Source organism: Peromyscus californicus, unplaced genomic scaffold, assembly GCF_007827085.1.
Source record: "Peromyscus californicus insignis strain IS unplaced genomic scaffold, ASM782708v3 Scaffold_3__1_contigs__length_106647218, whole genome shotgun sequence".
NCBI lineage: Eukaryota > Metazoa > Chordata > Mammalia > Rodentia > Cricetidae > Peromyscus > Peromyscus californicus.
Window position 1 is genome coordinate 69,881,697 of NW_026294551.1, and position 15,297 is coordinate 69,896,993.

The 15,297-nt window shown below is 47.0% G+C and overlaps 1 protein-coding gene and 1 pseudogene across 1 annotated transcript; both read right to left on the reverse strand.

The window, feature by feature from the left end:
• Nucleotides 1–6,980: 6,980 nt before the first annotated feature.
• Nucleotides 6,981–12,105, reverse strand: Gdf9 (growth differentiation factor 9). Its single transcript, XM_052757606.1, has 2 exons — nt 11,219–12,105; nt 6,981–8,246 (listed from the first exon to the last, which is right to left on the reverse strand). Exons 1-2 carry the CDS (start codon nt 11,613–11,615, stop codon nt 7,318–7,320), a joined length of 1,326 nt encoding a protein of 441 aa, XP_052613566.1. The 5' UTR covers nt 11,616–12,105; the 3' UTR covers nt 6,981–7,317.
• A 916-nt stretch (nt 12,106–13,021) lies between these two features.
• Nucleotides 13,022–15,186, reverse strand: LOC128122600 (chromobox protein homolog 3-like; annotated as a pseudogene).
• Between the last annotated feature and the right edge of the window lie 111 nt (nt 15,187–15,297).

Consider the following 15,297-nt stretch of genomic DNA (forward strand, 5'->3'; position numbering starts at 1 on the left):
CTAATCCCAAAGCTGGGGCAGGGGCAGACACAGGTGGAGCTCCTGGACAGCCAAGGCAGCAGAATCAGGTTCAGTGGAAGACCTTGTCTCTGAAGACAGAGAAGGACTGAAGATACCCAGCACTGACCTCTGGCCTCCACTCCCTGCCCCCAAAACCGGCAAACAGAAAATTAGTATGACTTTCTCCTTTGCAATTTCATATATGGAAGAATTGTTTTTTTTTTTACCATGGATCTTAGCAACCTTAGCAAGTGATTCTTTCCTTAAGTCAAGAGTGTTCCCTTTTCACTTACGGGAGACAGACACTTGGTAGCTTCTTAGACCTGACTGCATTCCCTACCTCTCTTGCTCTTTGGAGCGGTGATAAAGTAAACATTCCTCAAGGAAAACAACAGGACAGCAACAGTGAACTGAGCTGGCACCTGACACAGAATGGTTCACGTTGCTGCTACAGAATATAGTTATAACCCTATTTTTAGAAAGTCTTCTGAGATTTATTTCTATTTTGTGTGCACGGGTGTTTTGCCTGCATGTATGTCCATGTACCACATGTCCAGAAGAGGGCATTGGATCCCCTGGAACTGGAGTTACAGATGGTTTGAGATGCCGTGTGGGTGCTGGGAATAGAACCCGGGTTCTCTGAAGAGCAGCCAGTTCTACTATCTGCTGAGCGATCACTCTATCCTAGTAATAATTCTATTTTACTAGAAATTATTGCCCATCTCTTACTATGTCACTCTGCCTCACTTATTGTTTTTCATGAAAAGGTTTCTCTGTGTAGCCCTGGCTGTCCTAGAACTGGATCTGTAGACCAGGCTGGCTTCGAACTCAGAGATCTGCCTGCCTCTGCCTCCCACATGCTGGGATTAAAGTTGTGCACCACCACCTCCTGACTATGGTGCCTCATTTGAATTGAACATTAAATTTGGTGTTATCTGCCTGGGAGCTGGCTCAGCAGTTAAGAGTGCACACTGCTCCAGGTGATCCAACGACCTCTTCTGGTTTCTCTGGGCAGCTACACCCACGTACACATACCCATACATAGACACACACATACACATACTTAAAATTAAATCGATTTAAAATTTTTCATGATGATTTACTCTTATTTTATGTGCATTGGTGTTTTGCCTGCATGTATGTCTGAGAGTGTCAGATCCCCTGGAACAGGAGTTACAGACAGTTGTGAACTGCCATGTCAGTACTGGGATTTGAACCCAGGTCCTCTGGAAGAGCAGCTAGTGCTCTTAACAGCTCAGCCATCTCTGCAGCCCCTGATTTTGTTTTAAAATTAGTATTACTGAACCGGTGAGAAGGCTTAGAAGGTAGAAGTGCTTGTTGCCATACCTGATGACCGGAGTTCAGCCGGAGCCCTCGTAGGAGAGAGCAGACTTCAGCAAGCATCCTCTAAGCTGTGTGTGTGCACAATGGCATACCCCTCCCCTACAAATCCATGCAAAAATATTTTAAAAAACCAAACCTAAGCATTATCACGAATATGGAAACCTCGCAGCTCACACAGGGTTCAGTGGTGCATGCGGACTGAGTCTTCCACTGTGGGGCTTGGAGCACGCTTCTCAGACATGGATGAGGGGCACGATCGAACCTGAGGCTGAGGCGGTTTCCTCCCATATGAAGAGACCCAGCTCCACTCTTCCACTCTGGTGAAGGATGAGGCATATGTCTTCCTTGATAGTGTTTTGTGGGTTTTGTTTTTGTTTTTGAAGGAACAGTTAATGAGTAAGGTAGAAAGTCTTGCTATTGTCTCCATTCGGCCAGTTTATATACCTAAGAAAAACTTGAGGGACTGACATCTTCAAAAGAATATTTAAAGTTTTGTTCTTTTTTTGTTTTGTTTTGTTTTTGACTTTTCAAGACAGGGTTTCTGTCTGTAGCTCTGGCTGTCCTGGAACTCACTTCAGGCTAGCCTTGAACTCAGAGATCCATTGGCCTCTGCCTCCCAAGTTGCTGGGATTAAAGGACTATAAAGAATTAATACCACGACAGGCAACAATATTTAATATCCAGTCCAGTGTGTGGATTACATATCTGTAATCCTAGCACTTGGGAGGTGGAGGCATGACGGGTAAAGACCATCTTTGGCTACAGAGAGACTTCCAGGACAAGACTGGGCTACATGAATCCCTGTCTCAAAAAAATAAACAAAAAACTCAAACAAATAAACATTTTAAGTTTTTATATATGACTTGCTACAAAGTTAAAATGAAAGATGCTTACAGGAACGTTCACAGAAGCTCCGTCCCTTTCCCAAGCCCGTCCCGTGCCCCTTCTCTGTGTAACTGAACACTTTCTCCTTTTCCCCACAGGCTGTCTGCAGTGAGCCCTAAACTAGCCTAGCCGCTGCCCTTCCAGCGGACACAAAGCATTCCCACACAGATAAGAGCAGGAAACTGGAGGTACCAGCGGCTCCATCCCCGAGCATTGTCCCTCTGCCTTCCGAGGCCCTCGGCACAGTGAGGTGACGGCTTATCTCATCTGGACTAAATACCAGAACCCAAGGCATCTATTTAAGGCTGCTGAAGCTTCCTCCTTGAATTTCAGATTTCAATCTCCGATGTCCGTTCTCATCCGTTTTCTACAGTGGTGGCTTTGAGAAGAGTAACTGAAGCAGGGTTAGCCCAGAAGAGGGAGGTGATAGGCACGTGAGCCCCCCTCAAGTAAGTGTATGAGAAACTTGGAAGTTTGTAGCCAGGAGCGGCAACAGCCCCCAAAGAGTCACACTGCCCCGGGATACGAACACAACTACGTTTACAAATGAATTCTAATTTCGTTGTTTTGAGATAGGGTCTCATGTAGGCCAGGTTGTCCTCAGAGTCACTCGGCAGCCCAGGATAAATCTGAACTGGGCTGAAGCAAGAAGAAGATTGTAAGTTGGAGGCCAGCCTGGGCTACATGAGACCCTATCTCAACTCCCCTTTCTGCCTAAAAGTGTTGATACATAAGACATTGAAAATATTACACTAAGTAAAATAAGACAGATACCAAAGAACAAATCTTGAGTGTGAACATGTGTAGGAGATCTCAGGAGAGGCTAATTCATAGACGGCACAGAATGGGCCTTACCAGGGCAGGCTAGCACTTCATGAGTGATGTTTGTTTGGTTTGAAGGAAAACTGGAAATGGTGGTGCTGGTTGGGCGGTGTGAATGCCAGTTAATGCCACTGAGTCATACACTTAAATATGGACAATGTGGTAAATTTTTATATGTATTTTATCACAAAAAAGTGAGAAGAGGGCTGGTGAGGTGGCTTGGCAGGTAAAGGCACCCACCCATCATCAACTCTGACAATCCTTGGTTTGAACCCTGGGACCAAAAGGTGGAAGGAGAGAATCGGTTCCTGAAAGTTACCCTCTGACCACCACACACACCATGGCATGGGCATGCCCACACACATATGCGTACACACAATAAGGAAGTGTATTTTTTGGAAACAGGGTCTCGTTATGTGTTTCTGACTGGTCTGGAACTCACTGTGTAGACCAAGTTGGCCTCCAGCTCACAGATCTGGCAGTTGAGTGCTGGATTAAAGATGTGCGCCACCAAGATTACATAAACATAACTTTAAAAAAGATAGCCCTGCATAGGTGGATATGCCTTTAATTTCAGCACTCAGGAGGCAGAGAATCTCTGAGTTCAAGGCTAACCTGGTCTACATAGTGAGTTCCAGGACAGCCAGGGCTCTGTAGAGAGATCCTGTCTCTAAAACAAAACAAAATAACAAAAAAGTGCAAATACAGGGGCTGGAGAGATGATTCAGCAGTAAACACACTGGTCGCTCTTCCAGAGGACCTGGGTTCAGTTTCCAGCACGCACATGGTGCTAGTTCTAGCTCCAGGAAATCCAGTGCCCTCTTCTGGACTCTCTGCTCTCTGGATACCAAGAATGAAAAATAATAAAATTTACCTTTTAGATTTAAGTAAAAAGACAACCCACAGAATTGGGAAATTTTTGGAACCCATACTTTGAATATATAAAGAATTCAACTAATAAAAGAAATACAAATGATCCAGTTAGGAAGCAGGTAAAGGGCCTGAAAAGAACCTGACATTTCTTCTTAAAAATTTATTTTTAACCACAGGTGTCTGTTGGATTCCCTGGATTTACAGGTGGCTGTGAGCAAACCCACACAGATGCTGGGAATTGAACCCAGGTCCTCTGGAAGAGCAGTAAGAGCTCTCAGCAGTCTCCAGCCCCAGAGGAGATATATGCTAATAACGGCACACAGAGACCCTCCAACATTGTCTTGAGGAGGATGCTAACTCTAACCACACTGAGATACTGTTTACATGCCTCTGGCTGGAATCATCATCATCATCATCATCATCATTAGTGAGAGGATGCAAGGACCTCAAGACCTTCCTACACTGCTGCAGCTGCTTGGGGAAATAGTCCAGCATGTCCCCAAATGGCTAAAGAGAAACCATCCAGTTACATGGTAGCATACACCTCAATGGATAAAGAGACGTTCAGTAGCTGCATGGCGGCTTATATCCATAGTCCTAGCACTGGGAAGCTGAGGCAGGAAGATCCTAAGTTTGAGGCCAGTGTGGTTTACAGGAGGTATGGTGGCACACATCCTTGATCCCCATACTGGGGAGGCAGAGGCATGGGTATCTCTGAGTTTAAGGCCAGCCAGGGCTACATAATGAGACCCTGTCTTCTCAAAAATAAAAGGATGCGGGGCAGTGGTGGCACACGCCTTCAATCCCAGCGCTCAAGAGGCAGAGCCAGGCGGATCTCTGTGAGTTCGAGGCCAGCCTGGTCCACAGAGTGAGTTCCAGGACAGGCACCAAAACTACACAGAGAAACCCTGTCTTGAAAAACATAAATAAATAAATGAATAAATAAATAAATGGGACAGACTACATAAGCCAGCAGTTCTCCCAGGGGTATATCCAAGAGAAATGAAACACAGACCTCGTTTGTATTACTAGTCACGGTAAGAGAACTGGAACTGGGACAAGGGCTCAGAGGTTAAGGGCACTGGCTGCTTTTCCAAAGGGCTTGGGTTAGAGTCCCAGCTCCCACATGGATGGACCACAATTGTCTGTAACTCTCTGTGGGCACCAGGCATACACATGGTGCAGACATTCATTCAGACAAAACACCCACACACATGAAATAAAAATAGTTAAAAAGAACATGAAGTTCTTGGAGAGATGGATGGCTCCATCATCCTTGTTGCTCCTGCAGAGGCTTCCAGCTTCCACTTGGTGGCTCAGAAGCAAGTAAATCCAGGTCCAGGAGATTCAACACCTTCTGAACTCCACGTGCACCAGGCATGCATGTAGTGCACAGACATACATGCGGGCAAAGCACTCAGATACATAAATAATCTAAAAAATTCTTAGAAATCAGTACCTCTAAGTCGCTTTCACAATGAAAACCTCACAAAAGCCCCTGGGTCCAAAACAGTCACTGCCAGCTTCACTAGGTAGGAGCGGAGCTGAGTCCACCTGGAAGAAGTCCAGGCAGGAACTGAGGGAAATTGGCAAAAAGCAAGCCATCAAAGACAAAAATAAACAACAAAAACAATAACTCGAAACTTCCTTGGCTTCCTTCTATCAGGCTAGAAGTTTTTAAAATATGCAGATGAAAATACTTTTAAAATCTTCAACCCAGAGCTGATGAGAGGTTCAGAGGGTAAAACCCTTGTTGTGCAAGACTGAAGACCTTCAAGTCTTTGAACCTTCTGGGTTCAAACTCCAAAACCCACATGGAGGTGGAAAGAGAAAACGGACTTCAGAAACTGTCCTCTGATCTCCACATGCACACTGTGGCACACATGCACCCTACACACACAATAAATACATTAAAAAATCTTTAATATACATGCCTGTGATCTCAACACCTGAGAGACAGAGGCAGAAGGATCAGGAGTTAAGGGAACCTAAGGCTACTTAGTGAGTTTGAGGCTAGCCTGGGCTACATGAGACCCTATCTCATACAACCAAAAAACACCCTAACAAAAGTAAAACCAAAGCTTAGGGCATACAATACAAGGTACATTATACCTATGTATAAAATTATGAAAGAACAAATGTATTTTTAAATTGAACAATGGGGCTGGAGAGATGGCTCAGCAGTTAAGAGCACTGGCTGCTCTTCTAGAGGACCTAGGTTCAATTCCCAGCACCCACATGGCAGCTTATAACAGTCTGCAGCTCCAGTTCCAGGGGATCTGACAAGTTCACAAAGACACACATGCAGGCAAAACACCAATAAACATTGAAGCCAGGCATGGTGTAGTGTACACCTTTGATCCCAGCACTTAGGAGGCAGATTCTGAGTTTGAGGTCAGCCTGGTCTACACAGTGAGTTCCAGAGCAGCCAGGGGCTATATTGTGAGTCTCTCTCTCTCTCTCTCTCTCTCTCTCTCTCTCTCTCTCTCTCTCTCTCTCTCTCTCTCTCTCTCTCTCTCTCACACACACACACACACACACACATACACGTTAACATAGGTTTTCATGGAAAAAAACAGAAAGCCAGTTTCCCTTAAATGAATGGGATATGTCATTTTATGTGACTCAACTGATTGCTGTAAGCCAGCCCTGAACAGAATTAACATAATACGCATCCAGGTCACACTCAGTGGACACTGCCCATCCATCCTACCTATATATAGTCTCACTGACTCTGTCTTCACCAGGATTCAGCAACAAAGTTCTCCTTCCTCTGAAAAAGAGCCGGCGTCAAGGCAAGGCTGGTTACCAGAAATGCCTCTTGGGTCCTCCAACGCTCATATGAAAGTGATCTTTTTAGCTAGAAGCTGGTGGCGCACGCCTCTAATCCCAGCACTCGGGAGGCAGAGGCAGGCGGATCTGGGTGAGTTCGAGGCCAGCCTGGGCTACAGAATGAGTTCATAAAGAAACCCTGTTTTGAAAACAAACAAAAAAAAGTGATGTTTTAGCAGAACACATACAATTTATGCCATCAACAGGAATTTATTCAGTCTTCTGTCACATAAAACCACACACTCTAAAGTGTTCACAACTGCAGTTCCACTCAAGACTTATGCTAATCAGTTTGTCCATCAAAAACACTCATGGGAAGAGAAGAAAAAGGGAGGTCTCCAAACAAACATTTCACTTGGCTTGTGGCAACAACCAGTGTGTGTCCTTTACACCCAGAAATGCTACACACAACATGCTCATCCCACACACACTCCCCCTCACACAACGTGCACTGAGTGCCATGGAGCAATTGGTCACATGAAGCTCTCTGCCCAGGCATGCTAAAGCCCCCAGGGTTGGCTCTGCCAGACAGGTTCAAGGTGCTGGTGTAGAGGGCCCGAGCTAACGACAGGTACACCTTGTAGCTATCATATCTTCGTACTCTTTGTAAGCAATGGAGCCGTCGGGTTCAATGGTCAACACGCTCAAGGGGCTGTATTTGCCAGGCACACATGAAGGCCTTGGCACTGAGGGGTCCAGCTTCTCATAGATGATATTCTGGACCAGGGTGTGTACAGGAGAGCCGTACCGATGCCTGACCGCCCTGGGACAGTCCCCTTTACAGTACCTAGGGTTGTATCTGTGTGGAGCCACGATCCAGTTGTCCCATTTGAGCTGACTGAAACTCAGTCTGAAGTCGTGGAGTTCACACTCGTTTTCGGGGAAAAGAAACTGTTTGAAGTATTCGCTGAGATTGAAGGATGCCGTAAGATGTGGCTTCTTGGTTTCTAAGCTGACAGCTTTCTGGCCTCGACGGTGCCGGGCAGATCTTTCGACCTCGGCAGCCTCTTCTTTCCCCGGATAGGCAGCCACGTTGCCCTGGCCAGGATGCTGTGAAGGCCTCCAGGTGGAGTGGAGGGAATACCATGAGTGGTAGGCCTGAGCGCTGGTGTCGTTGAGGTATAAGATGAGCGAGGGAGGCACTGACAGAGGCATGTTAAACACACTGTCCCCCGGGGCCTGGCCTTTTGTGCATGTAAAATTGACAGACATGTGAATGCTTCTCTCGCTGGAGGCCACCAGAGGCTGAAGGAGCGAAGTCACATCCATCTCAATCCATCTGTGTTTCTTCAAGGTAAAGGAATATGGCGCTCTTGGGGGAGCCTTGCCGGAAGACGTGGGCTCCTTTACCACAAGGTCCCACACACAGGTCACGGTGGAGGAGGAAGCAGCCGAGTTGTTCAGAGTGTACAGCAAGACTGACTTGAGTAAGTGTTCCATGGCAGTCACCCGATCCAGGTTAAACAGCAGGTCCACCATCGGCAGGGGTCCTGAGAAGAGAAGCCACCAGTGAGCAGTGCTTGCCAACACCCTGCAGGGAGCAGGAAGTGAGATGGAGGAATCAGGACGTGCCATAAGCAGTTCTCTTCCCTCTCCTCCCCTGCTTCCTTAAACCTCAAAAACAAAGGGAAGAAGAGGCTAATGAGGAAAATACAGCGGGTCTGGGGATGCAGCTCAGCGGCAGAGCACTTGCCCGGCATGTGCGAGGGCCTGTGGTCACACCTTGAGTTGGGTGGGGAGGTGTGTTTGTGATGCCATCACTTTGGAGGATTGCCATCAGTCTGGGATATGTAGTGAGACTCACACACACACACACACACACACACACACACACACACACACACACAGGGGCGGGGTGTGTGTGTGTGTGTGTGTGTGTGTGTGTGTGTGTGTGTGTGTGTGGAAACGACGACACCAGCCTTATAGCCCAAGCCTGTAATCCCAGTGCTTGGGAGGTAAAGACCATCTTCGATTACATAGCAAGTCTGAGGTCAACCTGGGTTGGAAACACGAGACTGTCTTTCAAAAGTCACCCACCCCCCACCCGCCTGGAGCCTTGGAAAGCAGAGGTAAGAGGACCAGGAGTTCAATAGCCCCTTTGGCTACAAGCTGAGTTTGAGGCCAGCCTGGGCTCTGTGAGAGTGAGAGGCAGTCAGTGGGCAGAGCTCAGTGAGTAAGGAGGATGGCTGCCAAGTTTGAGGGCTGGAGTTTGAACCCTAGGATCTACATGATGGAGAGCTCCAACTTCTGAAAGCTTTTCTGTGACCTCCATACATGACCCCCACCCACCCCCAATTCACACATGCAAATACATTTTATCGCCATAAAAGTGAGAACAGCTTTGCGGGAGAAGTGAAGGGAGAGCGCATCATTACACCCCCAGTTTCAGACCCCAACCAAGAGTGTCTCCCTTTGGCGCCATCCCTACAGACACAGCCGGGAGACCATCGGAAGCGACATTCCCTAGGCCTGGCTGGAGCACGTCAACTGCGAACATTTGACTGCCACATTAATTTCACCACGTGGGATTGGAAACAAATGGAGGCGGTAGGATTGCTGCTGGAACACGGGCTTGGGGGGGGGGGGGGGAGTGGCTTTCAACAGCCACAACTGCCCTGCACAGTTATGATGGTTTCCTCTCTGCCGGAACTGGGTTGGCGAAGGTGGGGGGCGGGTAGTCAATGGGCACACACTCTGTGGCACACACATGGAGGTGAAAGATGACATATGGGTCCTGGGAACCGAACTAAGGTCGTCGGGCTTGGTGGAAGCCTTCACCCACTGAGCCATCTCCAAGGCCCTGGGGTTCTTATTTGTTTTGGTTTTTAAAGCACCCACTTCTTCCTTACCAGACTGTTCTCATTGTTGACGAATACTTTGAGGTTTGGTTTTTCCGTTTGTTTTTGTTGTTGAGACAGGGTCTCACCCGGTAGCCCTGGCTGGCCTGGAACTCACTATGTAGACCAGCTGGCCCTGCCTTGAACTCAGAGACCAGCCTGGCCCTGCCTCCTGAGGGCTGGAATTAAAGTCATGGGACACCATGCCTCACTTGACTTTTGTTGATACTGGAGGCCAAACTCCGGGTGTCTGGCATACCGAACATAAACTGTACCGTATCTCAGCCATACAGATTTTTTTTTTTTAAGGATGTCCTATGCCAGATGGAGACTGAAATTCTCCTCTCACAGGAAAACAAACAAGAGGGAAATGTCCCATTTATCACAGCCGTCTGTCACTGGCTCAAAGGAAGGTTTTAGGCACAGTGCTAGGCCAACAGCTTGGTAGAATAGAAAGAGATGGCTAGCTACTTTCCCTGGCCTTTCAAGACATTACTCTCTTTTAGCCTTTACATATTGAGCTAGTGTGCGGGCTAGTGTGCTGTTACAGGCCTGTAATCCCAGCACTAAGGTGACTGAGGCAGGAGGGTCACTGCAAGTTTGAGGCCAGTTAGAGAGAAAGAGAGAGAGTTCAAAAATCTATCATACTAGTTTTTTTTCCCCCCAATACAGGGTTTCTCTGTGTAGCCTTGGCTGTCCTGGAACTCGCTCTGTAGAGCAGGCTAGCCTCTTAACTTACAGAGTCTTCCTGCCTCTGCCTCCTGAGTGCTGAGATAAAAGGTGTGCCACCACCGCCCAATCACACTATTTTCTTAACTAATGATGGCTTAGGCCAACAACAACAACAACACACACACACACACACACACACACACACACACACACACACACACACACACACACACTAATCAATGCTCCTGGCAGGGATGTAGTAGCAGAGGGCTTAGCTAGCATATGTGAGTCCCCAAACCCTATTTGATCCTTAGCACTACCACACCAAATAAGAATTCAAGAACTTAGAAAAAAAATTGAAGCTAGGCGGTGGTGGCACACGCCTTTAGTCCCAGCACTAGGGAGGCAGAGGCAGGAAGATCACTGAGTTTGAGGCCAGCCTGGTCTACAGATCGAGTTCCAGAATAGCCAAGGCTACATAGAGAAACCCTGTATTGAAAAAACTGAAAAAAAGAAGAAATTAGTATAATAGATTGTTTTTTTGAACTTTCTTTCTTTCCTTCTGTCTCTCTCTCTCTCTTCCTTTTTCTCTTGCTCCCTCCTCTCTCTCTCTCCTTCCCCCCTCTCTCTCTCCTTCCCCCTCTCTCTTAAGACAGCTAGGGCTGTTACATAGAAAAACCTTGTCTCAAAAAAAATTAAGTGCTAAATTTGTTTCAGTTGCATACTGAGAATTATGCAAAATAAAATTCTAATGATGATGTAAACCTGCGTGATCCTAGTACTCAAGGGGCTGAGGCAGGAGGATGCAGAGTTTGAGTATAGACTGGGTGACAGGATAGGATCTTGCCTCAAAACAAACAAACCCAAATCAAAGCCTGGTTCCTTTTAGTAACAGAAACATTGAAGCTCCCCTCTCCTCTCTCCACCCAGTTGACCAATCTTCTCTCACCCACCTGTCACCTGGTTGCCAGGAGCCTGCTTGTGGTTGGTACAGGGACTGAAGAGCCGAACAGTGTTGTAGAGGTGACTTCTGCTGGGTTTAGGAACCCCTTCTTTGGTAGCATACGTCTTATAGAGCTTTTTCATGTAGTAGAGTGCTCTGGAGTCGGGCTGCAGCTTAGGGGCCTCACCTCGCCTATCAGACAGGACCTTAAAGAGGGGAGGCAAGAGGTCTGACCTGTCGGTCCCATCTCCAGGTAACAGCAAGGACCAAGGATCTGCCTCAGACTCCAAAGCTGCACTGGCTCCAGTCTGGGCTTCTCCCCTAGAAGCCTGAGAGCTGAGGCTAGGAAGAAAACACAGCCAGGCAAAACAGCAAAATCCAAACAGGAATTTGCTGGGAAGTGCCATGGCTTGGGAGAACTAAGAGGGAACGCATCTCCCCATGCCAGTCTTTCTAAAGACTGGGAAGGCCCCGGTGTGGTCCTTAAATAAAATCTAGGCGTGGAGAACCAGCCTCACGTCTGTAATCAGACCTCAAGGATGCCTAGCTGTACGTCATTTTATCAGCTCTACAGCAGCCATCTGTTAGCAGGTTTTTATACAATGTGTTCTCATTAGACACAGATTTATCTACTTATTTAGCCTTGCCCCCGTTTCCCCTGACTTTTACTTCAAACCCACCAAGTATCATTACCCTCATGGACTACTTGAAACCCCAAGAGAAACCGGAAGAATTATAAAACAGAATCTCTTAGGGCTGGAGATGTAACTGCAGAAATATCGGGTGTGTTTTTTCTCTTGATTTACCATCTCCCAGCCCCCACTTCCTTAGTACTGACTGATTGCTTACTGCATAGTGAGGTGGAGACACAGAAAGGAACCCTGGGTACAGAAATTCCAGAGGGATGTCAGGCTGTTGAGCCTGTCCAGGTGGCTTAGTGGGGGATGGAAAGTTGGCACAAGACAACTGCTACTTGCAGTGTGCTTTAAAAGAGGACGGGGGGGGGGGGGGGGGGGGAGAGAGGCCCGCGGGGGAGTATGGTGGTGCACATCTTTAATCCCAGTGCTCTGGAGGTACAGGGAGGTGGATCTCTGTGAGTTCAAGGCTAGCCTGGTCTACAGAGAGAGAGTTCTAAGATAGCCAGTACTACATAATATGGAGACCCTGTCTCAAAATAAAAAGACATCACGGAGCTGGAAAGATGTCTCAGTGGTTAATGAGCACTGACTGTTCTGCCAGAGGACCCAGGTTCAAATCCCAGTACCCACACAGCAGCTCACAACTGTCTGTAACTCCGAGATCTGATACCTTCACACAGATATACATGCAGGCAAAACAACAACACATAAAATAATAAAAATAAATAAACTATTTAAAAAAGAGACATCACCTTTAATCTTGACTGATTTAAAAATACAACATCCTGGGACTGGAGAGATGGCTCAGCAGTTAAGGGCAGTGGTTGTTCTTCCCAGAACAAACTATGTGGTTCATGGCCATCTGTGACTCCACTTCCAGGGCATTGAACACCTTTCTCTGGCATCCTTAGGAATATAAACACCCATTATAAAATGAAAATAAACAAATTAAAAAAAACACCACAATAACTATCTGGACAGCAAGATAGCTCTGAGTGTAAAAGCACCTGCCATCAAGACTAATGACCAAAATTTAGTCCTAAAGACCTGAATTCAGTCCCTGAGAGCCACACGGTAGAAAGGGAGAAAAAATTCTTACAGGGTGTCCTCTGACCCACACCCACATGCGTGCGCCCCGCCCCTTCCATACAAAATACGTATTTTATTTTATTTTTTAAAGGAAGCTTTTATTTGCTCAAAGGAATCAGTGCCTTTTGATGTAGAACAAAACCCCCAAATACCCCAACTACTGTCAAATCTTCAAAACCAGCATATCAAACTCGATTTTCATTAGAACGATATTTTTCCACACTAGTAATTCAAAACCCAAGATCCAGATTTTATATATGTACACACACACACACACACAAATGCAAACAATTATTGTGCCTCATCTTCTGAACCAGAACGCCACATCAGTCCCTCCTCATAAAGGCAGTGACAATCTGAGGACATTTTATGTCACATTGCCTCCTTTGCCAGCACCAATGTGCCTCATCGGAGTCCTTCCATTTCCTGAGAAACATTAATTCTCCACTGCTGGCTGTGGCACTGATTATTCCTTCAGGATCAGGACCCTTGGCAAAGCCCCTGGGTCTGTCAGCAGCAACTCTTTCTTCCTCGATTGCTATCATCCGATTCACTGTCAGATAAAGATTTCCTTTTTGTACCATCTTTTGCTTTACCAGCTTTTGGAGAACTAAGAAATGCTTCAATTAATTCTGGACAATCTAAATTTTCTTCTGGCTCCCAAGTGTTCTCAGCATCTGTGAACCTCTTCCACTTGAGGAAATACTCAGCCTTCCCATTCACCACATGTCGGTCCAGCATTTTTTCTACAGTACTTTTCCTACCACAAATTCTTCAGGCTCTGCCTCTTCAACTGTTTTTGCTTTTTCTTTTCTTTTTTCTTTTTTTTTTTTTTTTTTTTTTTTTTTTTGGTTTTTCGAGACAGGGTTTCTCTGTGTAGCTTTGCACCTTTCCTGGAACTCACTTGGTAGCCCAGGTTGGCCTCGAACTCACAGAGATCCTCCTGGCTCTGCCTCCGGAGTGCTGGGATTAAAGGCCTGCGCCACCACCGCCCAGTCCTGTTTTGCCCTTTCTATACTGTTCCTTTCCCATTTTTTGCAATGTAGTTTTACTGGAGGCCTTTTAATCACAGACTTGAAGAGTTCCCCACTCAGATGCGCCGGGCCACGGATCCTGCAGAATCTCCCGGCTGCATGCCTCAGCTCAGCCACATCCGAGGTGCAAAATATTAATTTTAAAATGTAACAAAAAGTACAATATCCTGATGTCCTTGTTTTGGCCTACAATTCATGTGATCATGCTCTGGTTGAAAGGTTTTGAGATATCTGCAAGTGCTATTAAATGAAAGTCTTATTTATTCTACAGATGGTAGAATTCATCACAGTATTTTAGTCCTTGACTAAATAAAGTATTTGTGTTTCTGCCTTGGAGCTGAGACCAGGATAGATAATGTTTTAGGAAAACCAGGGGCAGGGGTACCATAAAAGGAGGGGCTCCCTAGTGCCCCTCAGAAGGTGACTTTCTTCTGGGAGAAAGTCAGCCCACAATCATAACACAAGATACAAAATCAGTTTGTGCAATGCCAGATTAATAAAGCCGAACTCTTGCAAAACTGGAGCTCACTGTCTGCCAAGCCGCCCCAGTTTGATTGTCAGATTATATACGGCTAGTCATCCCATTTACAGGCACTGGGAGGAACAGAAAGGTCCTTTAGTCCCACAGGACAGTATCAGTTAGGAGAATGCACTTTAGGGGAAACACAACAGCTCCCTAGAGAGTGGAAAGAGCCTGGGCTCGATGACACACCCTGCCAGAACAGAACACTCCCCTCCATGGCTCCCACCACCACGACCAGCGTCTGACAACTGCCAGACGGAGAGATGATGACTTGTCACTGAACTGGGAGAAACGTTAGTGTCACATCCTCGACAAGTCTACAGGGTACCAATGGCTTGCGAGGCAGCGTTTACGGAAGCCCTAGATCCACGTCCCTAAATATGTACTGCAGTCAGTGAGGGTCTGACAACAGCTTTTGGATCCCCTTTTGGTTACGAGGATCCCATACACCTGGCACTCCTCCGCTAAGGGACAGCCAGGAGGACAAAACCCCTTTTTTTTCATCTTTGGGCAGCTTCCAGCCCTGGTATCCAGAGAAAGGCAGGGCACTGAGCAGAAAGCACCAGTCTTGGAATACCCACTTGCTCCTAAGCCCCGCCCATTGCCATAAACCACGCCCTATGCACCTATAGGCCCCGCCCCCTTCCCCCCTAGGCCTGAGCCTCGCCCACATATCCACCTAAGCCCCACCCATTGCTCCGCAAAAACCCAGACCACGCACCCACCAAGACCCATTCCTTTCCAAGCCCCGCCCACACGCCTTCTACGCCCCGGTATGGCACACCCGCCCCGTTAAGCCCCACCC